Raw genomic sequence first — 25,577 nt, 5'->3', positions numbered from 1 at the left:
AGTCAGTTCTTCGCATTAGGTACGAAGGGGTAAGGGGAAGGAGGGGGGAACTCTGCGGCCCCCAAGCGCCCCCAAACCTGTATTTTCTCTGTGTTTTTCGCCTTGGCTACTTCTGAGCCTGTTTTCTTTCTGCTAGGGAAAGGATCTGAGGCTCGGGGATTTCTCAGTCGCCATCCACATGAAACGACCCTTTAAAAAAATAGTGGTTTTTTTCCCCCTCCCGAACCTCGTGGAAATCGTCGTGGAAATATCACAACAAAATCGTGTTTACACCCATTCCGTCTGCGGAGGCTCTGGAGATTGGAAGAACCGGGTGAGCGCGTAGGGCGCTGTGGGCTTCCCAGGGCTGAGACCAAGCTTTCTTTAGCTGTGCACCCACTTCCTTAGGGTGATTGGAAGGGCCCAATACAAGAAACCAATGGAAGGGGTTTCAGTTGCTCTTTGGCCGCTACGGTCAGCGAGGGAGGGTGGGTTTTCAGAATTCATCCCCTGCGCCTTTGTTCTTGGGGATGGCACGCTCCTGCTACCAGCATAGCCAGACACAAGTGACGTGCTAGTTGCTCAGTTCTGCCCAACTCTTTGCGACCCCATGGACTGCAGCCCACCAGCCTCCGCTGTCTATGGGATTTCCAGGCAAGGATGCTGGAGTGGGTTGCCATTTCCTTCTCCAGATGACCTTCCCGACCCAGGGATCGAACCTGGGTCTCCTGCACTGCAGGCAGATTCTTTAGGCAGCCAGACGGAAGCCGGCTTCTAAAGACGTTCACTCCGAAGGAGGACGCTTGGAACCTGCATCCCGCTAAATCCTCACCCCCGCGTGCCTAGAATTTGGCATCGCTGAGCGCGCACGCGGATGCAGCGTGGCACCCGGAGGGAAGGACGCCCAGTCCAGCGCCTCTTGCAGGATTACAGCCTCTTCCTTTGGCGAAAGGTGAGGAAAGCGATGCGCATTTACAACCGCAGGAAGCGAATCTCGGCCACGCCCCCAGTCCTCTTCAGTTGCCTGGTGGAGGGCAACTCAAACCAACAGTGAAGTTCGACTCAGAGCCGCTGCCGTTGACGGCCCAGGGGCAGAGAATTCCCAAGTGGGCAAAAGCCAGATTTGGGTAATGATACGAATTTTCTTCTTTCTCTAGTTTTAAGCTGGGATTCTCTCCTCCCACCCTCCCCGAAACTCCCCCCTCCCCCCCAGGCAGAGGCGCAAAGTTCTTGTACCAGAAAGTGACAAGTTCATTCCCCAGCCTCCCTACCGCGATCACTCTGCCCCTAAAGTTTCTATGTTCTTGTGGGTCAGCGTTTCTGATTAAAATCATTTACAGAGTTGCCGCAAAAGTCTGGGAGGAAACGGAGAAACGTGTTCACTGTTCACCCACTAGTTTCCTCCACAGACTTTCAGTGTATCAACCGCGCACTGAACCTCCTGGCAACTCCTATCATTCAGTTGCTTTTTGGGTTGTTTTCTTTTTCCACGGTTAAAATTACTGACCCTTCTTTTTTCATTTATTTATTTATTACAAATCGACATTCCTTTGTCAAGTTTAAGATAATGTTTTAAAATGTTTTAAAAACATTTTTAAAGGAGATCAAGCCAGTCAATCCTAACGGAAATCAGTCCTGAATATTCATTGGAAGGACTGATGCTGAAGCTGAAGCTCCAATACTTGGATCATCTGATGTGAAGACAGCCAACTCATTGGAAAAGACCCTGATGCTGGGAAAGATCGAAGGCAGGAAGAGAAGGAGTCGACAAAGGATGAGATGTTTGGATGGCATCACCAACTCAGAGGACATGACTTTGAGCAAGCTCCCGGAATTGGTGAAGGACAGGGAAGCCTGGCATAATGCAGTCCACCGGGTCATAAAGAGTCAGACATGACTTAGCGACTGAACAATAACAACAAAATATTTTTAATATAACTTCAAAAATGAATTTAAAATCACTTCTGAAAATATGTAGAAACCAATTTCTGGTCTTATTGTAACCACTGTTATACTATTCCTTTTCTTTGTAATTTTGGAATATTTTGAATTTTTGAATGCATTAACAACCATGTAGTTTAAAAGGCTGTTATATTTTCCCCACAGCCTGAAAATAATTGATGAAAACTTTTAAACTAATATCAAGAAGATTTAAATGTCATACATTATATTCTTATTGTATTACCTATTTTATTCTCTAAAATAAAGTGCCTCTAAACTGTATTTGATTATTATCAACCTTAAAATTTTTCCTGCATTAAAGTAATACTTACATTGATTCAGAGCACTATATTCACAGCTGATTTTGAAATCGTAAGTTTATTAATTCAAAAGCAAAGGAATCTAAAAGTTTGGTTTAGATTAAAATAAGTAAATTACTTATTTGATGATGATGAACTTTGAAACAAGTACTGTATTGAATGGACTGGAGATAACACAAGGCAGAGTTCAGGGCTGACTTGAAGAGATTCTGGTTATATTGTTTCCCTTTGATGCAAACAAATATTTTCTGTAAACATCTTGACACAAAGTACCCACAGCACCGGATTATCATACAAGTTAACTTTTTACAAGGAATCTTTGGATCTGAGAGGTCCTTTTGTCTGCTTGCTTTTTTTTTTTTTTTCTTTTTTAAAGAAAATTCCAGTTTAACTTATTTTTGTCACCGTGTTTCCATATCAGACAACCAATCAGCCTAAACCTGGTACACATTCTTGCGGGGCTAAAGTAAGTGGGCGGAAAACAAGCAGAGTGGAAGAAAATGTTTATTTTGACTGAGCACAGCGAGGTGTGTATATTTTAAAACCCTTTCTTCTGTAATGTCAGGAATAAAGTCACAGTTTCGGGTACAAATCTGGTTCCTATGGGGAAAGTTCGGTTTCAGTCTGTTAATATCAATGGATCGAAACCAGCTCTGCTGTCTGTTAAAGGTGGAGAGAAAACTGCCGGCTTCAGCACAGGGTGCGCCTATCAGTTTAGAACTTCGCTTTTAAAGTCTGTTAATTGACATGTTTTCATCCCTCGAGAAATCGCTTTTTCTTAAGGTGCGCTTGCGTGCGCCCAGGTGCCCTTACCTTGATTCCTAGTTAACACGCCAGCGTTTCTCACACACGCTTGTCAATCACGGGACTCTCCTAGGTTTTCAGGGGCCGGATGATTAATTAGAGTTTGGGGCGGAGCTTGGCATCCGGGAGCCGCGGGCTACCCCAGCCCTGGCCGGCGGAACCCAGGAGGCCGAGCGCGGCGCGGCGTGTCCGGCTCCCGGAGTGCGCCCTGGTTCGGGAACGTGGCGCCCTGCCTGAGCCTCCGGATGGGGGAGGTGAGTGATCTCGGGGGGACCTTTGCACCGTAGAACCCCGGCCCTCTCTCCACCGTTCCAGGGGGGCGCACGTCCGTTGGGCTCTGGGCTCCGAGCCTGGTGTGCTCGCCCAGAATGCTCCGGTTGCTCAGTCGTGACCGACTCTGCGACTGTAGCCAGGTCTGGGATTCTCCAGGCAAGAATACTGGAGAGGGTTACCAGTTCCTTCTCGGGGGATCTTCCCGACACAAGGATCGAACCCGTGTCTCCGGCATTGGCAGGCGGATTCTTTACCACCGCGCCACCTGGGAAGCCAGGCGTGCCCCCCGGCCCTTCGCAGGGGCGCTAGGGCGCTCCGCAGTTCTTAGGTTTGTTGGGAGTTTATTGGTCGCTTTCAGGGAGACCGTAAGGTAGAATAGAAACTTCTGGTCCCTCACTAGTAAAGCGTTTGGGGAAGGGGGAATTGGAGAATTAATGTCTAAAGGCAATGATGTGGTTCTTTTCGAGTTGCTCGGGATGTTTTCCCAACCCGTTTTTTCACTGGTTTCGTGGAAAATGCAAGGAGGCAAACCTACCCAGGTCCCAGATCTACGGCCCAAGATTCTGGGGCTTCTGTTAGCCTCGCCGCCCAGGGTTTGGAGGGGGCAAGGTGGGTTGGTATTTTCCCTCATTCCTTTTTTTGAATACACCGTTGGTGGAAAAAACAAGCCTGGATTTGAGTCTTTGAATTCACTCCCCCCATTTATAAATAATATTGTAAAATATGCTGACGTTTAAGGACTTTGTCCAGTACACAAAGGACTGTTAGCCCCAGCTAGATTTAAAAAAAAAAAAAAGCAGCCTCTTTGGGAGAGAGATTAAAAAAATTTTTTAAGTTATTCTTTAATTGTTGGGAGGAGGTGAGATGCCATTGTTTAGCGTGTTTGTGAAAACTAGGTTGGTAATCCAGGACTCACTTCTTGAAGAAAATGGCAACAACTCAATGTTTAGTAAGTTTTCTTGCTGTTTTGATCCTTGAAGTTTCAGTTTTAAGTCCTAGAGTCACATTTAAAATTCATGCAAAAACAAACAAAAAATAAATAAAATAAAATAAAAATAAAATTCATGCAAGTCAGAAATATAAAGCTTAAGCTCCTGACTGGGCTTGAAACTCGTTTTCAGTTCAGTTCAGTCGCTCAGTCGTGTCCGACTCTTTGGGACCCGGTGAGTCACAGCACGCCAGGCCTCCCTGTCCATCACCAACCTTATTTTACAAGCTCCCATTCTGAAAATGTTTCATTAATTCAAAGCCTTTTCTTTTTTTTTTTTTATTATAGTTGCTGCTATAGAGTTTAAATTTACTTTATGTGGTCATTTATTACAGTGATATTTACTCTGTTTCTTGTGGTAGTTTGTATTTGTCGTAAGTGTTGAAGGCTGGATAAAGCTTTTGGGCTTTCTTCTAAGTCATAGTGATCTCAGACCTATAGTCAGTGGTGTGAATGAAGAAAGTTTGTTCAGGAAAATAATATGAACCTGATTTCTTTTTAGAACTTGGTGCATTTCTTTGAAATAAAAAAATTTTTTTTATGTTTTTTGTACACAGGAGAACGAAGGTCCTTTGCAGTCCATTCAGGGAAAGGATGAGCGCGGAATGCCCCAGGATGCTTTCTCTGTAAAGATCAAGTCTGTGTTCTGTGTGTGTGCTGTGTTGTTCTGTGTTTCCTTCCTCCAGTTATTCAAGCCTGAGAAATCCTTTTCTACTTTTCTAATCTGCATCAATTTATCACCATCTCTTTGATTACCCTACTAATATCCTAATCTAGGCTATTCCGTTGCACTATTCTAGGTGGAGGTGGACAGTATCGAACAAAATAGACACAATGCTGGCTGTCCTAGAACTTTCAGCCTGGCAGAGAGCCAAAGAGACAGGTTAAGAACAAAAGTAAATGGGAGGAAGAAAATGGAACAGGTGTTGTGATGGAGAATGATTGCACTTGACTGACTTTAGATAGGGGCTTCCTAGGTGGTGCAGTGGTAAAGATTCCGCCTGCCAAAGCAGGAGAGGCAAGAGACTTGGGTTCAATCCCTGGGTCGGGAAAATCCTCTGGAGTAGAAAATGGCAACACACTCCAATATTCTTGTCTTGAGAATTCCATGGACAGAGGAGCCTGGTGGGCTACAGTCCATGGGGTCGAAAAGAGTTGGACACCACTGAGCAACTGAGCGTGCACACACATGCATGCAACTTTAGATAAGGTCCAGAAGACCTTCCTGAAAAGGCGATACTAAAGCTGAGAACTGAGGGATGACGAGGAGCCAGGATGTGAAGTGGTGGGGAGACGCAGTCCAGGCATAGCATAGCCAGTGCAAAGGCCCTGAGGCCAGGAAGAGCTTGACTTATTCTGGGACTCAGAAGGGAAGTGAGACAGGATATGCTGACAGATCAAATCATGCAGAGCCCTACAGCCCGAGGCAAAGGGTTTGGATTTGTTCTGAGTATAGAGAAGCCGCAAATAGGAAGAAGCCTGAACTGCTGAGTCAGAGAATCTGAACGTGAATCCCAGCTGGGTGATCTCATACACGTTCTTAACCTTTCCCAGCCTTGTATTATTATCCCCAGATAAAGAGTGGGACACCTAGACCAGTGGTGAGGAGTAAATTAGAATATCTGCAGAACACCTAACCCCCTTGGTTCAAAAAAGCTTACTATTAATATATGGTAACTTAAATTCTGTTTAAATGTTTAATTTCAAATGCTCTCTCCTCATTTAAATCAATACTAGGAATAGGTGGAATTTCAGGCTAGATACCGTAAAATGATTCATTAACATACTGTAAGTTAGCCAATAGGATTGGACTGGGTTTTCTTGATTAAAGAACAAATCATATCTTTTATAGTACATATTTAAGAATATATATTATTCAAGCACACATACAGAGACACCCATATGGAGATAGGTCTTGACTAACTTTCAGGCAGAAAAGTTCAGTTTCATTCATCATAGCATTTTGTGTGTAAGTATTTGTGTTGAATTCATTTTCTCCTGTTAAAGTCATTTATGTAACTTAATGAGTGATAATAGGCTTGCATTTTGTAGCATTGTAGAGTTTCTAACATCACTGAGGATAAAGTCTCTGCCCACAGATATCTGTAATTCAGGTGTGGTTTTCCGTAAGTCAGCGGTTCTCAGACTTTTAACATGATGAGGATCACCTGAAGGGCCCTGCTCCCAGAGTTTCTGACTCCTAACACATGCCCTGGTGACGTCCATGCTGTACTGGTGGTGGTTTTGCAAACTACTGTCTTAAGCCCCCAAAATCATTGCCTGCATGGTTACTGTTCAAGATTTTACTCTCTATTCTTACCTTCTTTTTTGTCACTGAATTTTTCTGCAGTGAATTGTTATTGATAACAATTGTTAGAAATATCACTATGAAATAAGTATCCTTGGGGAAAAAGAGTAATTTTCAAACTGTCAACATTCCAGCTTCAGTCGCTTATTACTAATGCATTCCATGATGAAGGATTTCAGAAAATCAAAGAATATTTTCAGGGACAGCGCCATGTTCCTCAAAAATATAACAATCTTTTATTACGCCATCTCGACAGATCAATAAATAAGGCAAGTGAGTTTTGTTTGTTTTGTAATCAGAGTACCGATGTGTAACTGTGTAAGGTTTTTAACTTGGTGTGGTCTCATCCCAAGGAACTGGATAAAAATGAATTCCAGCATGTTTCTCTGTTGCTGAAATGTATCCAGCGATTCTTCATTGATGGCCTCAAAGAAGATGAGCCTTTACTGATTAAGCAGGGTCTGATCCCAAAGATAAGTGTCATCTTTTAATTTTGTGCAGATTTGAATAATTTAAAGAACAAGAGAGGATTCAGTTGCCCAGTTTGGTATTTTATATTCCTTTGAAGTCAGATTTGAAATTGATGCCAGTGCTTATGGCCTATATCCAATCAAAACTTAAGTTATACGTGTTTCCTATTGTATGGGGTGGACAGGACACTTGGGGAGTGTACAGGAATAAGTCAGACACAGCCCCTCTCCCCTTGACAAGTCAATGCAGTAATAGTATGATTTTATTGTTTCAGTGAATTTAGCTTCAATATAGAATGAAGAGAGTGGACTATTACACCTCTCCCGCAAAAACTTTATAACTATTTCAATAGCCTTTATTAACAGATTGTTGTGTTGTTCATTTACTCAGTCACGTCCAACTCTTCGCAACCCCATGGACTGCGCACTCCACACTTCCCTGTCCTTCGCCTTCTCCCAGAGTTTCTCCATCGAGTCGGTGATGCCATCCAACCCTCATCCTCTGTCAGTCCCCTTCTCCTCCTATCCTCAGTCTTTCCAGCATCAGGGTCTTTTCCAATAACACGACTGGACCTAAATAAATGATCAGTTTATCCTTCGCCACGGGCCGCTTCTCCAACTTCCCAAAAGCCTAGCTGAATCTGAAATAACACATGGCAAAAGTATCTTTTGCTTATTCTAGGTCACCCAAATTACACAGTTCTGTTTTTCAATCAGAAGGTAACATTGTGTGTGCCTTTGATAATGGCATCTGGAAGCAAAGCAGAGTTTTCCTAGTCTCTTGCTGCACTTTTTTTTTTTTTTCATGATAAGATTTGCAGCCCTGAGCTTGATCTTTGGTGAGGATTTGAGGGCAGGTAGGGCACAGAAGGGTGGCCGAGCTGAATAACATCTCTGTTTACCCCCTTCAGGTACTTGCATCTCAAGTCTATCAAGATCAGCTTGGGCCATGCAGATGTGTCTGTCCTTTTTCACTTTAAAATAACTAATCATGGGGCTGCCCCTCCATGGGGGAGAGAGAGTAAACTCTGGGTTTTCCTAACTTCTCTCAGGGACTTCAGAAGTGTTAGCAGCTGGGGGATAGGGGGAGGCGGGCGGGAGGGAGTGGAAATCTAAGGGAGGTACTTAATCCAAGTTGTGTAATTCATTTTTTTATTGGGGTATAATTGTTTATAGTGTTGTTAGTTTCTGCTGTATAGCAAAGTAAATCAGCTATCAGTTCAATTCAGTTGCTCAGTTGTGTCTGACTCTTTGCGACCCCGTGGACTACAGCACGCTAGGCCTCCCTGTCCATCACCAACTCCCGGAGTTTACGCAAACTCATGTCCATTGAGTTGGTGATGCCATCCAACCATCTCATCCTCTGTTGTCCCCTTCTCCTCCCACCTTCAATCTTTCCCAGCATCAGGGTCTTTTCCAGTGAGTCGGTTCTTGCCATCAGGTGGCCAAAGTATTGGAGTTTCAGCTTCAACATCAGTCCTTCCAGTGAACACTCAGGACTGATCAACTATATGTATACACATATCTCCTCCCTCCCAGACCGTCCTCCCCTCACCCTTCACCCCACCCATCCAGGTCTTCACGGAGCCCTGAGCTGAGCTCTCTGCTACACAGCAGCTTCCCACTAGCTATCAATTTACACATGGTAGTATATGTGGGTGTGTGTAAACCAGAAAGAAAAACAAATATTAACACGTGTGTATTTCATATTGATTTTAGCCCCACTCAATTCTCTGATCCCCTGGAGAAGGAACTGGCAACCTACTCCAGTATTCTTGCCTGGGCAACCCATGGCCAGAGGAGCCTGGAGGCCTACAGTCCATGGGGTCAAAAAGAGGTGGACATGACTGAGCAACTCAGCAACAGCTCCCTGGTATACTTACTTATGCAGGTAATATGAAGCAGGAACAAAGAGCCCAAACTCCAAAGGAATGGAGCAGGGTGTCCCAAGGGCACCTTGGAAGCTGAAGCTGATTTGGGGGGATGAATTGGGATCTGCTCTGAACTGAAATCTATATATAGACTTCAGAATGCCTTCCCAAGGGTTGAAAAGTGTCAGATCAGGTCTCCACTGGAGTTTTGAAACCAAATAGGGATTTCCACATTCTGTTGGAATTCTAGCTGGTGATGGAAATGCCATAGCCATAATTTCAACACCTTGTAAAGCATGTAGGGTTAATTCGTGTAGGTATTGTTCAAGGAGACTAGGTTGATGTTATCAGAGTGGAAGGGGGAACCAGATTTTTTACTTCTAAAGCCCACTGGGCTCACAGGCTCAACATAAAGTGTGCTGGGAGGTGCTTCTCCATAGAAGAAGAATTTCCTACAGAGAGGAGCAAGTTTGGCCAGGTATTTGAAGATTCAGGGGGACAGAGTGACTTCTCCTTTGCCATATGCATCACGAGTAACAGCTACTGCATCCGTCAATAATTATCTGTCTGGTTTCTGGTAATGACACAGCTGTAGGGGCAGCTGGTATAACAGTTATTATGCATAATCTTTGCACAGAGATACCTTCAGAGTGAATTCCTAGTCCAGGTTTTGATCAAATAATGTGGCATTTTGCCCACCTGTCTAAATCTATACTCAGTGGATTTTGATGGGCTGGGACAGGGGGACAGGATTTGGGGGCATAAATGGAATAGTGACAGAAATGTGTTTAAAAGCATAGAATTTTGAGCATGAGTACAGGGAGGGAGAAAAAAGTGCCTTAGCAGTGAGTTCTGCTTGTAGAGGAACATTAAAAAAATTTTTTATTAGAGAATACCTGATTTACAATGTCGTGTTAGTTTCAGGTATATAGCCAAGTGAGTTGGTTATATGTATATCCACTTGTTAAGATTTCTTACCCCATGTAGGCCATTTGAGTGTTGAGTAGAGTTCCCTGTACTATACAACAAGTTATTATTTATCTGTTATATATATATTAATAGTGCTGTGTATAAATCAGTCTCAATTTATCCCCTGCCCCACTGACCTCTGGGGCATTTCTTCCGTGGACTGTTGGAGAAACGTTTGCTTCAGGAGGTGGGTGATTCAATCAAATGCAAATATTTGCTTGATTTTAGATAAAAGAAAATCACCTGGAACCTAATGGAGCTTCCAAATCTTGCTGTACCTTAGACACCTAGAGAGCTTCGAGACATCATGTGAGGGTCCCATTGCCAGAGATTCTGATTTACTGGGTCTGCAGTGGTCTCACTCATGAGGGTATTTTGAAGCTCCTCAGGATTTCCTAATGTGCAGCCAAGATTGAGAGCTGATGGGTTCGTCTGTGGCCTTCGGATGGTACCTCGGGTTCTTGACTCTAAAGAGGACAGTTTCCAAGGCCCCACTCCTGTAAGAGTTCCTCATCACAAACTCATGTCACCAACCTCTTGTTCAACTGATGATTTCTGACTGTGCATGCCAGGATTTTCTTTCTTTTTTTTTTTTTAATAAGAGTGTCTAGTCTCTGCAAAAAACATCCAAAGATGGCCTTCGCTTTATTGAATAAATATGTTCTAGAGAGGTTCCTGGGCTTCCCAGGTGGCTCAGTGGTAAAGAATCTGCCTGCCTATGCAGGAGACATGGGTTTGATCCCTGGGTTGGGAAGATCTCCTGGAGGAGGGAATGGCAACCCACTCCAGTATATTCCTGCCTGGAGAATCCCATGGACAGAGGAGCCCGGCGTGCTGCAGTCTGTGGGGTCGCAAAGAATTGGAGACGACTGAGCTTCTGAGCACACACAGTACAGGGAGGCATATGTAAGTTAATTTTAAATCAGACCAATCCTAGCACCATAATACGAACTTGGATAGATGTTCCTATGGGGTGGGGGTGGGGTAGGGTGGGGTGGGGTGCGGAATCTCCAATTAGCTGGAAACTTCTGGCAGAAGGAAGGAAGCAAGGTGGCCGGGCCTGTGTCCTGCACTGGCCCACTTCTGGAGAGCTGTCTGGAATCTGCTGTCCTTTGATATTGGATGGCTTGTTTTCTGTAACCTCCGAGGTTACAGGAATGAGGAATTTCTCCTGCGTTCTCTTGACCACTCACTAGCCCTTTTATAAGGCTTTCTGGTGTGGATGATCCTGGCAAAGTCTCCAGTTCTTGCTGATATCAGAACTTATTGCAACTCTGTAGTGGTCTGAGTCCATTCTGGAGTTGTCTAGATGAAGACTGCAGGACCAGACCTAATCGAATGGAAAGAGGTCTTTAAAATGATAGAGTTGTGAAATGTTATCGAATGGGGAGTAGTGATTTAGTCCTAGAGGTTGTATAAGTATTTCTTTTCTTGTGTACCTGGTTGCCTGGTTGGAAAGAACAGTGGGATTTCTGACCATAGCAGACCTAGCCTCAGACACATCTCTGAAGAACGTGACAGAGGACTTTTTTGACACAGCCTTGGTAAGGATTGGGGTGGGTGCTTTACTGAGCAGATACCATTGGTAGTTTGCAGGAATCTTCAGGTTGTTTATAAAGCTTGTGTTTTTCTAAGAGGTTGATTTTACTAAAAGACTCATATTTTATTATTAGAAATGTTATATGAAATAGTAACAAATAATATGTGTAACCAATGTTATAGAAAACTAAGGTGATTTATTTTCAAATATATTGTTCACCTGATTGGAGGTTAATAGGCTGATTTTAATAAAGTGGATTGAAGTTCAAACAGGATTACTCTATAATTTTTTTCTATGGTAGTTAAAGTCAACTTCTGCCTGTTAGAGAATTATCAGCATTAATACTGATATTATATGTTATATAATATATATATTATTATTATTATATATATAATATATAAATGTTATAACTACTAATGTTATAGTTGCTAGTGCTTTTAAAAAATAATAGAAGTTTTTCTTTTCATTAGACTATTTCCAGAAGTAGTAGTCAAGGTAAGTGTATTATTTACTACTAATTGGCCATTGACCTCTCATTACTAGAATGTTCTTGAATAGAGAAGAATATTTGTCTAAATGATGCGTGAAAGTGATGCGGGTTTGTGTTTGGGTTGACGGGCCGTCTTATGGTGGTCAGACTGTGGTGCTGCAGTGAAGTTTGCTATAAAATGTGTCTCATTTACCTTGGTGCATCTTTATTTCGCTGCTTCTACCACCATTTGGTCATTCAGTTCTGATCGGGGATGGAGAGCCACTTTTATCATCCAAACCTGCAAAATTACCCACTACTGATTTAACTTGAGATCAATTCCATGCCTCTCTCTGTCTTTCAAGAGCACAGAAGGTGGATAATTTAGATGTTAGGATGATATTGTTCAGCTTAGCGCACATTAAAGGTAATTTCACATTTTGAATTATGAAACCATGCATTCAAAGATGCACAGAGTGGTGGAGTGGGGTGGGGTCAGGGAGGTAAAGTGGAGGGGCTAATTTGTACCTGATTTGTGCCGTGTATACTTACGGCTAAGCCATGATGCTGTATGGTGGAAACCAACATCACATTGCAAAGCAGTTACCCTCCAAGTAAAAGTAAAGCAAAGATGGATAGACATCGGGGCCATTTTAATGTCCTCTCCCTATTTTCCGTCTTTTTTATTCTTTTGAAAAGCTACTATTAAATTCACGCTACATTCTACAGTGAATGTGCTGTGCTTAGTCGCTCAGTTGTGTCTGATTCTTTGCGACCCCATGGATTATGGTCTGCCAGGCTCCTCTGTCCATGGAATTCTCCAGGCAAGAATCCTGGAGTCAGTTGCCATTCCCATCTCCAGGGGATCTTCCTGATCCAGGGATCGAACCTGGCTGGGTCTTCCACATTGCAGGCAGATTCTTTACCGTCTGAGCCACCAGGGAAGCCGCCTAAGACCTTTGTAAAATGTTTGCTTTTGTAAAATACACAAATGTGAGAAATGCATAGAAACAGTGGGAACCTGTGTGCAGGAGCCGCCCTTGCACGTTGCTCACTCTGGATACCAGAGTAGCTTTGCCTGAGACGCGATCTTCACAGTCAGACTGTGCATGTGCTGCTGCTGTTTCTCTCCGTGGGCATCTAGGTCGTGCAGGACAAGGAAGCCTGGCGTGCTGCAGTTCCTGGGGTCGCAGAGAGTCTGACACGACTTAGCGACTGAACAGCAACAGAGGCCCTGCAAATCTATTGTGGCCTGGAGGTTTCTAGAACTTGCAGTAGGCTAGTGAGGGCTATCTAGTTGGCTAGTAGGCTATCACGTGTCCCTTAGCCAGCCTAGATAGTTTCGGAAACATTTGCTGCCACGGCTTTTCAGGCTTTGCCTCTATTTCCTTTTTCTTTTTTTTTTTTAGCATCAGTGTGATTCTTTGAAAATTCTGCTTTCAGGGAAAATCCAGATGTTGAATTCCTTCATATTTAACTTGGGATTTCTAGTGACAGAAGCAACTGTAAATCCTTTGATCCAACGGGAGGTGAGTTGCTGACAGCAGTTGCCCTGGGCCCCGTGTAGAAGTCCGTGCCTAGTCCTCTCTTTTGCTGCTTCCTCTGAAAACCTTTCCCAACTCCCAACAGGCAATGAGGACCTTGAACGGCATTCTGCAAGCTGTACCTCGGGAAGAGAGAAAACGGCTCCTCTTGTTGGAAGGCCCCTGTCGTCTTATGTACGTGACCTTGACCTGATTTGGTGGTGATATAAGGGCAAAATCTCTCTGGAGCGTACTACCCCAATCTGTTGTGCTTCCCTGGTGGCTCAGATGGTAAAGAATCCACCTGCAATGCAGGAGACCTGGGTTGGATCCCTGGGTCTGGAAGATCCCCTGGAGAAAGGCATGTCAACCCACTCCAGGATTCTCTTCTAGAGAATCCCATGGACAGAGGAGCCTGATGGGCTACAGTCCATGGGGTCACAAAGAGCCAGACACACTGGGCAGCTAACGCAGAGACAGTCCTTGTTCTGTTTAGGTGTTTGTGGTGGTGGGTTTTGGTTTTTTTTTTTTGGTTCTATCACATTTGTGAGGTGAAATACTTTCTCAGGCTTTAGATTATTTATCACTGTGAATGTGAACTGAATTACCAACTCGTGGGAGAATGTTAAGAATACAGACCTGGTGTCAGGCTTCAGGCTTCAGCCTTCCAATCCTGGCTTTGCCACTTACGCTGGTTTTTCCTCTAAAGCACAGTCTTAACTCACTACACCTCAGTCTGCTCACCTGTAAAATGGAACCAACATTAATACCTGGTCGACAGAGTACAGGTCAAATCAGGCAATCCATTGGAAGTGATTAGCATATCACCTGGTAGAGAGCAGATACTCACAGGTTACCAGCTGTTAGCTGTCCCAGTACAGCATGTATTGCTTTCCACGGGATGGATTTTGGGGGTTTTGGTCACCCACTCACATAGTTCCTGGGACATTGAAGTTTGGAGGTAAGGTGGTCGTGTTGACCGTGGGAGGCAATACTAGTACCTTGTTTTGAGATTTGAGCCTGAACCTGTGTGCTGAGCACCAGTCAGCATCGGAGACATCATTATGGCCCTCCATTGTTCAAGTGACATGCAGCCATGCCTGCAAGAGAAGGGGATCCAGTTTATCACAATGTGGCTTCCCTGGTGGCTCAGATGGTAAAGGATCCACCTGCAATGCAGGAGACATGGGTTTGATCCCTGAGTCGGGAAGATCCCCTGGAGGAGGGCATGGCAACCCACTCCAGTATTCTTGCCTGGAGAATCCCCATGGACAGAGGAGCCTGGCGGGCCGCAGTCCATGGGGTCACAAAGAGTTGGACACTACTGAGCAACTCAGCACAGCACAGACCTGAAAGGGGTGCTTGGTGACTGTGGAGCTCACCGTGTTTGTCCGTTCAACTCTTTGCAGGATAGAGTTTCCTCTGAATTTTTTCTGCTAAGTTTCTTTGAATATGTTAGTTTATTACCCTTAGTCATGTGTTTAGATCTGGAGAGAAGTCGACCTGACGGTCTCCGCTCAGTTTTCCGACTAATCCAATGGTCCTGTCTTAACATTTGAGTGTTCTCATCTGGAATGTTCTGCATTTCTAGTCAAATGTAAAACCTGCAAACATGAAATTAAGTGGAACTCTTGATAAGACCATTCTAAGACTTCTATTAAATTGTGACAAATCCATCCATTTATTATGAGAAACTGAACTATTACAAGATGTCTAAAATCCATTCTTTAGCTTTGGAGTTATGACATTAAAAAAGATCAGCATCACACTTGTCAGCATTTAATTGAAATTCTTAAATGAACATGAAGTTTCGGAATCTCTGGTGGTTACAGTCATGTGATAACTTAAACCCATACATCTGTAACTTTATCAATTTTAAAAATTGATTCCAAACGGTGATAGGAAAGACCCACGGCAACTACTGTATCGTTTCTTCCAGGGTCAAGCTATGTAATAATAATAATAATATATATCTTCACAGGCTGGTGAGGTGATTGTAGAATTCCAGAATCTTAGCATCTGATGAATTCTTTGGAGAGGATCAAACTCATTTACAGAAGAACTAGAACCTCAGAATGTGTAGTAGTTCTAGTCTCTCTTTAAAAAAGTATATTTAAGTCAATATATAAATTTGCAACTTTTCCCATAAAAATATGTTCTTGACACTGAGGATATTCTGATAATGAGTTTGAAATACTTAAAAAAATATACATCTCAGTTTAAAATTTTAATGCCAATGTAGTAAAGTTTTACTTATTTATGTTCATCCCAGTAAAATGAAATTTATCTAAATATTTCAGGAAAGACCTTGCAAGGACAATCTTGACTGTGGGTGGTAAGAAGCATTTAGAATTTTAAATATGAGAATATTAAATACTGGACATGGGGGGTTTAATGAGCATCTTGGGACTATGGGGAATAAAGTATGGTCAAATTGAAAGCAGGAAATAGAATTTTAATTTATGATTGAAGCATTAAGCATGCTGAAACCATAAAGAATAGTTAATTAATATTCCTTTACTCTCCAATGAGGTGAGTTAAATTTGATCATTTTTCCACATTTGCTTCAAATTCTTTTTTAAGTAAATCAGAGTTACTTAAACTCTATTATTTGGACAGGTGAAGCCCCGTGTCCAAATTCCCATCCCATTCCCCTCTTTATCTGTAGAGATAATCCTTGACTTGGACTTGTTTTCCATTTTCAAGAATATCTTTAATACATATGTTCAGAAGCAACATACACTGTTATTTTGCAAATTTAAGTTTGCATATCCAGTTGCCATTTGGTTTTTACCTTTAAGATTGTTTAAAATCTAAACATGTTGGGATATGTAACTTTGTTTTATCTGCTCTGAAAAACCACAGTTTATCTTGAGATTTTGTTATAGTAGAAATATTTCTTAAGGCTGGGGAAAAAAATCTTTTTTTTTTAAATTGAGGTCTAGTTGATGTATAATATTATGTAAGTTACAGGTATGCAGTATAGTAATTCACAATTTTTAAAGGTTATGCTTTTAAAGGCTAGTTTTAAAGCTTTATAGTTACTGTAAAAGTCTTCCTGTATTCCCCATGCTGTGCAGTGTGTCCTTATAGCTAATTTTATTCCCAGCACTTTGTACCTCCTACTTCCTAACTCCTATCTTGCCCTCTTCCCCTTCCCTCTTCCCACTGGTAACCACTAATTTGTTCTCTGTGTCTGCAAGTCTTAGACATAGTTGGTTTTGAATGTTTTAATATATCTGAAATATAGAATGCAGAAGTAACAATTAATTTTTTTTAGAAATTGTTGCATTGTTGGCCTATTATTTGGATTTTTCTCCTAATATTTCTTATAGATGAATTTAAATGATTATTGGGGCTTCCCTGGTGGCTCAGATTGTAAAGAATCTGCCTGCAATGCAGGAGACCTGGGTTTGAACCCTAGGTCGGGAAGATCCTCCAGAGAAGGGAATGGCAACCCACTCTTGTATTCTTGCGTGGAGAATTGCATAGACAGAGGAGCCTGGCGGGCTGCAGTCCATGGGGTTGCAAAGGGTCAGGCATGACTGAGCAACTAACACTTTCACACTTTAAAAGATTATAATTGCCCCGGGATATAGCTTGCTGCTTAAAACTAGAAGCAACATGCTAGTCTTCTAAGCTGGAACTTCTTAGAGCAGATGCTGACCTGTGGAACTCGTTTCTTCTTTTGCTTTGTGCCCAGAATTGTCCCTGTCTGTCATGTTTTTAATCTCTAGATTATGACCAGCAGGTGGCTCTTTGTGAAGCATTGTGTAGATTGACGACGAGAAAATCCAGGGAGGACTTTGTCCCTCAGTGGTTTGAAGACGACACCATTGCTAAGGCTTTCAAAGAAATTAACGACCGAGAATTTGAGACGGTGAGATCCATGGTCATGAAAATTCCATTTAAACAACACTCATGAAGCATCTTCTCAGAGCCTTCGTGTATGTTGGGCTTGCTGCTGCTGCTGCTGCTAAGTCACTTCAGTCGTGTCCGACTCTGTGTGACCCCATAGACGGAAGCCCATCAGGCTCCCCTGTCCCTGGGATTCTCCAGGCAAGAACACTGGAGTGGGTTGCCATTTCCTTCTCCTATGTTGGGCTTAGGGGAGGGTTTTTACCTCGAGTGTGATTGTGTTGCCATTTTGAAGCTTCCTGTTTCCCATTTATGTGAAAATAACTTGAGGACAATAGAAAGAGAGTATGTGTGGACCAAATACCACCTTTATGGGAAATAGCCTGGAGACAGAACTGTGTGAATTTGATGGATCCAGTCAGAGACCATGTCATGGAGTGGGAAGTGACTTTCAGCAAACCTTGAAGGGTAGGGAGAGTCAGAGAAGAAAAGAATGTGCCTTGCAGAGAGCTCCTGGGGTGATGGTGGAGGCTGAAGGTGGCCTGGGTGCTCTGGTGGCAGGGGAGTATTATGGGGTGGTTATGACGTGAACTCTCCAGCCTCTGCAGTTTGAAGTGAAGTGAAAGCCGCTCAGTCGTGTCCAACTCTATGCGACCCCATGGTCTATATAGTCCATGGAATTTTCCAGGCCAGAATACTGGAATGGGTAGCCTTTCCCTTCGCCAGGGGATCGTCCCAACCCATAGTTCAAACCCAGGTCTTCCACATTGCAGGTGGATTCTTTACCAGCTGAGCCACAAGGAAAGCCAATAATTTTTGCTGTCTTTCATGCAACCTGCTTCCCTGGTAGCCCAGTTGGTAAAGAATCTACTTGCACTGCAGGAGACCCCGGTTCGATTCCTGGGTCAGGAAGATCCACGGGAGAATGAATAGGCTACCCACTCCAGTGTTCTGGCCTGGGGAATTCCATGCACTGTATAATCCATGGGGTCACAAAGAGTCAGACATGACTGAGCGACTTTCACTTTTCACTTTCAGTTTTGCAAAACAAAAGTAACTGTCTTGTTTCTCAAATCATTTTCGGTCAGAGCCGTCAGTTTCTTAGTGGAATTGCTTTTAGGGGAAGGCTCACCTCTGTGTCCATTTAGTGCTGAATGCAGACGTGGAGCGTGAGTACTGTTAACCACAGCAGACAGCCCCCGCCAACAAGAGGCAAAAAACCTGGATCACTATTTCTCTAGTTTTAGAGTTTGGGGGGTAACAAGTTTGCCTCCCTAATGGTTTTTGATTAGGAGAACTCTAGACATGTTCTTTATTCTTAGACCCTATAGCAGGAGAGAGATTCCAGGAGGGAGCAGGAGAGAGAACTGCTGATAAGGAAAATTGGCAGTGGATGGTTAATAATGAGTTCTTATGGAGTCTGGATGTCACTGGATCCTGAAAATGTAGAAGCAAACACTGGTCTCTGTTACGCTGCAAAGGGTAGGACTTAAATTGAATATCTTGGTTTAACAAAAAGTTTGCATTATTTACTTTGAAGGATTGTAGACGGTTTGTCAATCACCTAAATGACAGACTTGGTGACCAAAGAAGGTAAGCCATTTCTCTGAGCTTTACTTTATTGACTAGTTCTATTCTGAATGTCTTTTTAAACATTTATTTGATTTTTGGTTGCGCTGTCTTTGTTTCTGCACGCGGGCTTTCTCTATAGTTGGGGCAAGCAGGGGCGCCGCTTCCTTGCGGTGCACGGGCTTCTCTTGGGGAGGTTTCTCTTGCTGCAGAGCGCAGGCTGTGGGGTGCATGGGTTTCAGTAGTTGTGGTTCACGGGCATAGCTCTTCCGCAGCATGTAGGATCTTCCCCAGGCTAGGGAGCAAACCTGTGTCTCCTGCATTGGCAGGCAGATTCTTATCCCCTGTACTACCAGAGAAATCGCTGAATGTCTGATGTTTTTTTAAGAAATCTAGAATCTGTTTTATTTTAGGGGAGAATACAGAATTTACTGGGCATCACTGGGTTATCCACTGAGTAGAACGCTCAGGAGAGAAGACTCATTGTGCCTAGCAATTCATTAGTGTGTGTGTAAAATGGTTTCATTCAGTCTGTAACATATTTATTTGTGATTTAGAGCAGTTGTAACATATCCTCCAGACAGATTTTATGAAGAATGATTTCCTGTAGGTCTGAGGATAACTAGGGAAAGACGTATTATGGACAGTCAAGTCTTTGAGAAAATATTGGCTACATTTACTCCTTTCATTAGGAATTTTGCCAGGCAGCTGGGTTGAGGTGTATATAGTACTGGAAAACCTGGCTTGTAACCTGCCAGGTGGGATTTGAATTCTGCCCATGGTAACAGATCTCCATTTGCAGCTTTGAGAGCCTCTTCCATACTTTGTACCAGGGGACTTAACAGCACACCTAGTTATCCATGCTTGTTTGTAGAATGTCCATATTTTATTTCACTTGTTAATTGTGAGATGTTTTGCAGGGTCTATTCATTTCCATGCATTGCTGCTTTTGCTGGTGAGCATGAGGTATGTCTGTCTTTGGGGCTGTGAAGTTGGGTGCTATATAGTGAGATCCTTAGATATATGTACATCAGGCCAAACTGCTCTCGCTACACAGAAGGATTTTTTTTTTTTTAAAGAAATCTTGCTTTTCTTCTTAGAGGCCTCAACTCTGAATCTTATTATTTAAGACCCCTGCTGTTACTGCTTGATAGATGAATTTTTGAGTTTATATACTTTGTTCCCAAGGTCAGTTATAGGAACCTTGCCTTACTTTATCCTGTTGTTGGGCAACATTGTTCACACCTGGATTGGAGGGAACAGGGCAGGTCCCTTGCTTCTTTCCTTCCAGTAGGTGCCTCCCACTCTGTCCGCAGCCACTGGGATCACTCGCCTTTCTCTAGATCATTCTAGCTTGTACTTCATAGTCCAAAATTGTGAGGTCTCTTTTCAACCTCTTCTTTGGCTTCTAGAGGAACAAGATCCTTCATGTAAAAGTGCTCCAACCTGTACCATCTCAGTTTTTTGGGGGGTAAAATTTTCAAAAGTCTCTGAACCTGGACTTCGCTGAGGTTTCTTGGATCGTGTCTCTGGAATGTCCTAGTTAACCCTTGCTTTGTTTTGGGTCTAGCGTGCCCTTCTTGGCCTCTGTGAGCTGAACTGTTAGATCATGACCACATGATAAATTCTTCCTCTCGCGAACTGATTTTGGTATTTCGAGTCCTGCGTCTCAGGTCTGTCTGTTTTTCCTTCTGGTTGTCTGAGGACTCCAATCCCTGCTTGCTTGCTTCTTTCTAGGACTTCTGAATTTCCATCAGCTTCAGTAGGGGGTCCGTCCATTGGCTTTCCACACCACAGACATGTGTTGACACCTTTGCTCAACTCTGTAGCTGCCATTACTAATAAGTGGACATGCCTGATGGAATGGTGGCCAAGAAATACTGTTTATTGAGGAAGCAAATGGGAGAATAGTCAGTCTAGTGTTTGTCCCACTTGCTGAGGAATAGAAACTTTATATATGCTTGCTGAGTGTGTCTGACATATCTGGGAAGAAACAAAGGCATTGTTAATGGTTCCCGTGAAAAGGGAGCTCTGTGAAGTTGGGGGACAAACAAGGAGATATTTACTCTTTCTATAAGCACCAGACACACACATTCACACACATAAGCACCATGCTGTTTTAATCGATCTTTCTTTCCTTCTTCCTCCTTTCTTTAAGAGCATGTATTTATTTTGTAATACAATCATTTCTTGGCACCTAGTGGGGGCCAGGCCCAGGACGCCTTGTGGATGCCAGAATCTGTGGATCTGCAAGTCCCTTATCTAAAATAGCGTAGTATTTGCATACAATGAACACACACTCTCCCACATACTTTAAATCATCTCTAGATTACTTACAATGCCTAACACAATGCAAATGCTATGCAAATAGTTGTAAATATTAATGCAATATGTTATGTAAATAATTGCCAGCATGTGGCAAAAATCACGGTTTGCTTTTTAGAACTTTCTGAATCAATCCACATTTGTCTGAATGAACCCATGGATACGGAGGAGTGACTGTAATCAATGAAAATGAGGATAATGTGAAATCTTCAGGTCTTAACCTTCTTCCAACATGTGGCAAGTTAGCCAACCACCATTTTTATTTGATCACAGTATCTTCTTGCTAGAAGTCTCTATCCATATGCCATGTGGATTGTTACTGCTTTCATACAGAACTGTTTCCTCTGTGACTTGCACTAGAAAAAAGATGGTGTGGATAGTTATCTGACACATTTAAACATCTATTGCTAAGTATAGAGTTTTTATAAGTTTATATGTGTTTTTATAAGTATATAGTTTTTTTCAGAAATAGGTAAGCTATTACAATTGAAACCGTCTTCCTGTTTTGCAGAAGTGAGAGACAATAGGAGACCCTGTAATCTTAAAGTAGGATTGTTCTAGGCAAAGAAGTTCTGTTTTTAGTGGAATTTTCATTTGACTCACATATTAATGCTGAAATTATATCTTACAGATGAGAAAACCTGCAGATGAAAAATTAGAGAAATTTTGGATCGATTTCAACCTAGGGAGTCAGAGTGTAACTTTTTATATAAACAATCCTGAGGTAATCATGTTTGATTCCTGTTTAGACCTCAGTGCTTAGAGAATGTTGATATCCAAGTGTGTGTTAAGTGCTCACGAATTTCACTTATTCTTTTTTCCCAAGAGTGATCTGTGGGACTCAGTAAGACTTTCGAAGGAAGCAGTGATGAATTTCAGCATACTAGGTAAGATGTTCATTCTAAACTACTCCACATTTTACTGCCGAGTGTTATTTCTGTTTACAGTTGCTGTGTATGCATAGTTAATTCAGGGCGAACTTTGCTTGCACTTGAGGTGGAGGGAGCTGGTGAGTGTGGTGGAAGCCGGGCTGTGCTCAGGAGAAGGACTGGTGACTCCCCCAGTCTGTAACTTTGGGGTTCAGTGACTTGCCTGATTTTCTCACCGTAAAAAATCACTATAACTCTGGAACAAATTGAAAATAGAGTCACCATGGGATCCAGCAGTTCCACTTCTGGATTTATATCCAAAAGAATTGAAAGTTGGACTTAACAGATCTACATGCCAATGTTCATGGCAGCCTTATTCACAATAGCCAAGAGATGGAAGACCCCCAAGTGTTCATTGAATGGATAAAGGAGATGCAATCTGTACACACAGTGAACTGTTATTTACCTTTAAATAAAAGGAAATTCTGGCTCATGCTACAGCATAGATGTCCAAAATAGTCACAGTTTACCATGGAGTCAGTATGAACAGTTAGTGAAATCCTGTGCCTTCTCTCTGGAGCTAGGCTTTATCAGCTGTGGTTTTGTGCTGGTAATGCATCTCGTGTTGTGCTAGCTGTATTTCGAGTATCGGGGGCCACAGATCTGGACCCGGGCGTGTCTTTTTTTCCTTTTTCCATTCTCATCAGTTTGTGAAAGAGCTTTGCTGGCTCCCATGGGTGTTTGTTCCTGCTGCTTCCAATGCAGCTTGTACTCACTGCGGCTTACGCTTGGCCTTGCTGTAAATTGTGGTCTGAACTAGTTCCTCTATTAAAAACCAACTACTATTTGTCAGTAAAGAGCTGGTATCCTGATCAGAGATCCTCAAGGAGACTATTGTCTGAGAAGCAGGCCTCTCCGAGGATGTTTCCATTTCTCTTTAAGTGGAGCCTGTTGAGATGAGTGTGGATTATTTCTCTTTGTATATTGGAAACAGTGGATTTTATTTTGAATTGTGGAAATGGGTGGGATCTAAGAGAAAGAATGAGAATGAAAGTTGTGCTTAATATATTGAGAAGTAAAATACCCATCAGAGATGATAGCTTTGTATTCACAAATGTTCTTTAAAAAAATGGATTGAATTTTAGAACACCAATCTCAGTTGCTATGCTGCTAAATTACTTCTGTTTCTGCAGGATTAAGTACTTAAACATAATGTTTGTATATAAAGACACATGTGCATTTGATAAAAATAATTTCAGAGTAACTTTATTTAAATAATGTCTTTTCAACTTCTCATTGCAGAAAAGTCTGGACAGTGAGCAAATATCCCAGTCATTTAAAATTATAAAATTTAAAAACACAACCCCTTTCAGTTTGTTGATCTACATTGACTTTATTTTTTGCTAGAAACTGAGATGAAGATGCTCAAAATTTACCTGAAGAAGCCTATTACTATCAGAAGCAAAGAAGTGATGAAAATAGAAATCCATTTTGAATTGCAGTTCAACATATCACAAGCTTCCATTAAAGCTTTAGGAGAAGACAAACAGGTGACACATTTAATTCTTCTTTACTATTTGAATGTATTTTAGTTTGTTTCATTTCCATATTTGGGTTTTATAAATTGAAATATAATTGACATAAAACATTTGTTTCAGATATAAATCATAATGATTCCATTTTGTATATATTGTGAAATAATTGCCATAAGGAGACTAGTTGATAGTCATCACCATTGTTAGAAGCTTTTTCTTCTTGCAAAAACTTTTACTCTCTTAGCAACTTCAAATATAGTATTAACTATAGTCACAATGCTGTACATTAAATCCCCTTGACATACTCATTTTATAACAGGAAATTTGTACCTTTTGACCCCCTTCACTCATTTCCTTTACCCTCAAGCCCCTCCTCTGGAATCACCAATCTGCTGTTTGCATCTGTGAGCTTATTTTTGTTGTTGTCATTTTTAAGATTGCACATACAAGTGAGATAATATGGAATTTGTCCTTCTCTATCTGACTTACCTCAGTTTGCATAAGGCCCTCACAGTCCATCCATATTGTTGCAAATGGCAAATTTTCTTCTTTTTAATGGCTGTATAATATTCTAAATAAAATACGTATGTGACTCCAGAGAAATATTTGTCAGTTTTGTTTATATTTTCAAAGAAATAGCTCTTAGTTTCATTGATCTTTTCTGGGTTGTTTTTTTTTTCCCCCTCTACTTTGTTTATTTCCATTCTTTTTTCTTCATTGTACTAACTGGATTCATTTATTTTCATTTTCTAGTTCCTTGAAGTGTAAAGATATGTTGTTTGTTTGAGATCTTTCTTCTTTATTTTTTGATGTGGACATTTATCACTATAATTTTCCTCTTAGAATGGCTTTTGCTGCATCTCATAAGTTTGGTATGTTTTATTTCCATTTTCATTTGCCAAAAGGTATTTTTAAACTCTCTTTTGCTTTTCTCATTGACCCATTGGTTTTTCAGAAGTGTGTCATTTAGTCACCACATATTCATGAATTTCCCAGTTTTTCTCTTGTAATTGATTTCTGGTTTCAGATCATTGTGGTCGGTAAGGATGCTTAATATGATTTCAGTCTTAAATTTATTAAGACTTGTTTTGTGACCTAATATATAAGTGTTTCCTGGATTCTATGTGTGTTGAAAGAATGTGTATTCTGTTGTTTTTGGGTAGAACGTTATGTGTATGTCAAGTCCATCTGATCTAACATTAAGATGTAACATTAAGGCTGATGTCTTCACATTAATTTTCCATCTAAATGATGTATCCATTGATGTAAGTGGGGTTTTAAAGTCGCTTGTGTGTGTTCAGTCACTCAGTCATATCCGACTCTTTGCAGTCCCATGTACTGTAGCCCTCCAGGCTCCTCTGCCCATGGAATTTTCCAGGCAAGAACACTGGAGTGGGTAGCCATTCCCTTCTCCAGGGGATCTTCCCGACCCAGGGATGGAACCCACGTCTCTTGCATCTCCTGCCTTGGCAGGTGGATTCTTTACCCCTGGCTCTACCTGGGAAGCCCCCATTTAAAGTCCCTTACTATTGTCATATTGCTGTCTATTTCTCTCTATACATGTTAATGTTAAATTTATGAAAGAGTTACTGCTTTTAAAAACCATGTGGTTTTGGTGTGCATTTCAGGTGATGCCTGACCAGACAAAAATCTCAGCCGTTTCTGGTGAATTAGAGAAAGAAGATGCTGAGATTCCTAGCAGCCACAAAATAGAGACAGGTATATTGGGAAACAGCAAAATTTCGTACCTGGATTCGCTGTAGAAGCAGTGATAAAATGTTACTTGAAAGAGGTTACTGAAAACCTGTGGTCATATAAGAGTAATTAATGTGTTACACCTTTGGAGCAAAAAGTTGCAAATTAAACCTTGAATTATTTTGTCCACCTGATACAGTCTCCCTGGGGGTCAGTTGGAAATGAAAAAGGATAGATAATGATGGGGTGGCTGGGGGCAAGTGCTAGGGGC

The 25,577-nt window shown here is 42.0% G+C and overlaps 1 protein-coding gene across 1 annotated transcript in view; it reads left to right on the top strand.

Moving 5' to 3' along the window:
* SYCP2L (synaptonemal complex protein 2 like) overlaps positions 1-25,577 on the top strand; it is a 52,716-nt gene that overhangs the window by 243 nt on the left and 26,896 nt on the right. Inside the window, exons 2-20 of the mRNA XM_088831265.1 lie at positions 137-313; positions 826-1,106; positions 1,193-1,285; positions 2,806-2,940; positions 3,145-3,298; positions 6,748-6,882; positions 6,967-7,086; positions 11,363-11,467; positions 11,934-11,958; positions 13,376-13,461; positions 13,562-13,650; positions 15,756-15,790; positions 17,193-17,335; positions 18,854-18,906; positions 19,803-19,848; positions 21,839-21,931; positions 22,034-22,094; positions 23,484-23,626; positions 25,240-25,330. Coding sequence (XP_088687391.1) covers positions 137-313; positions 826-1,106; positions 1,193-1,285; positions 2,806-2,940; positions 3,145-3,298; positions 6,748-6,882; positions 6,967-7,086; positions 11,363-11,467; positions 11,934-11,958; positions 13,376-13,461; positions 13,562-13,650; positions 15,756-15,790; positions 17,193-17,335; positions 18,854-18,906; positions 19,803-19,848; positions 21,839-21,931; positions 22,034-22,094; positions 23,484-23,626; positions 25,240-25,330 — 2,065 coding nt within the window. The remainder of the gene's footprint in view (positions 1-136; positions 314-825; positions 1,107-1,192; positions 1,286-2,805; positions 2,941-3,144; positions 3,299-6,747; positions 6,883-6,966; positions 7,087-11,362; positions 11,468-11,933; positions 11,959-13,375; positions 13,462-13,561; positions 13,651-15,755; positions 15,791-17,192; positions 17,336-18,853; positions 18,907-19,802; positions 19,849-21,838; positions 21,932-22,033; positions 22,095-23,483; positions 23,627-25,239; positions 25,331-25,577) is intronic.

Source organism: Moschus berezovskii, chromosome 23 (genome assembly GCF_049115385.1).
Source record: "Moschus berezovskii isolate FMDL1 chromosome 23, NW_MosBer_1.0, whole genome shotgun sequence".
NCBI lineage: Eukaryota > Metazoa > Chordata > Mammalia > Artiodactyla > Moschidae > Moschus > Moschus berezovskii.
This window is presented reverse-complemented; position numbering and strand designations above follow the sequence as displayed.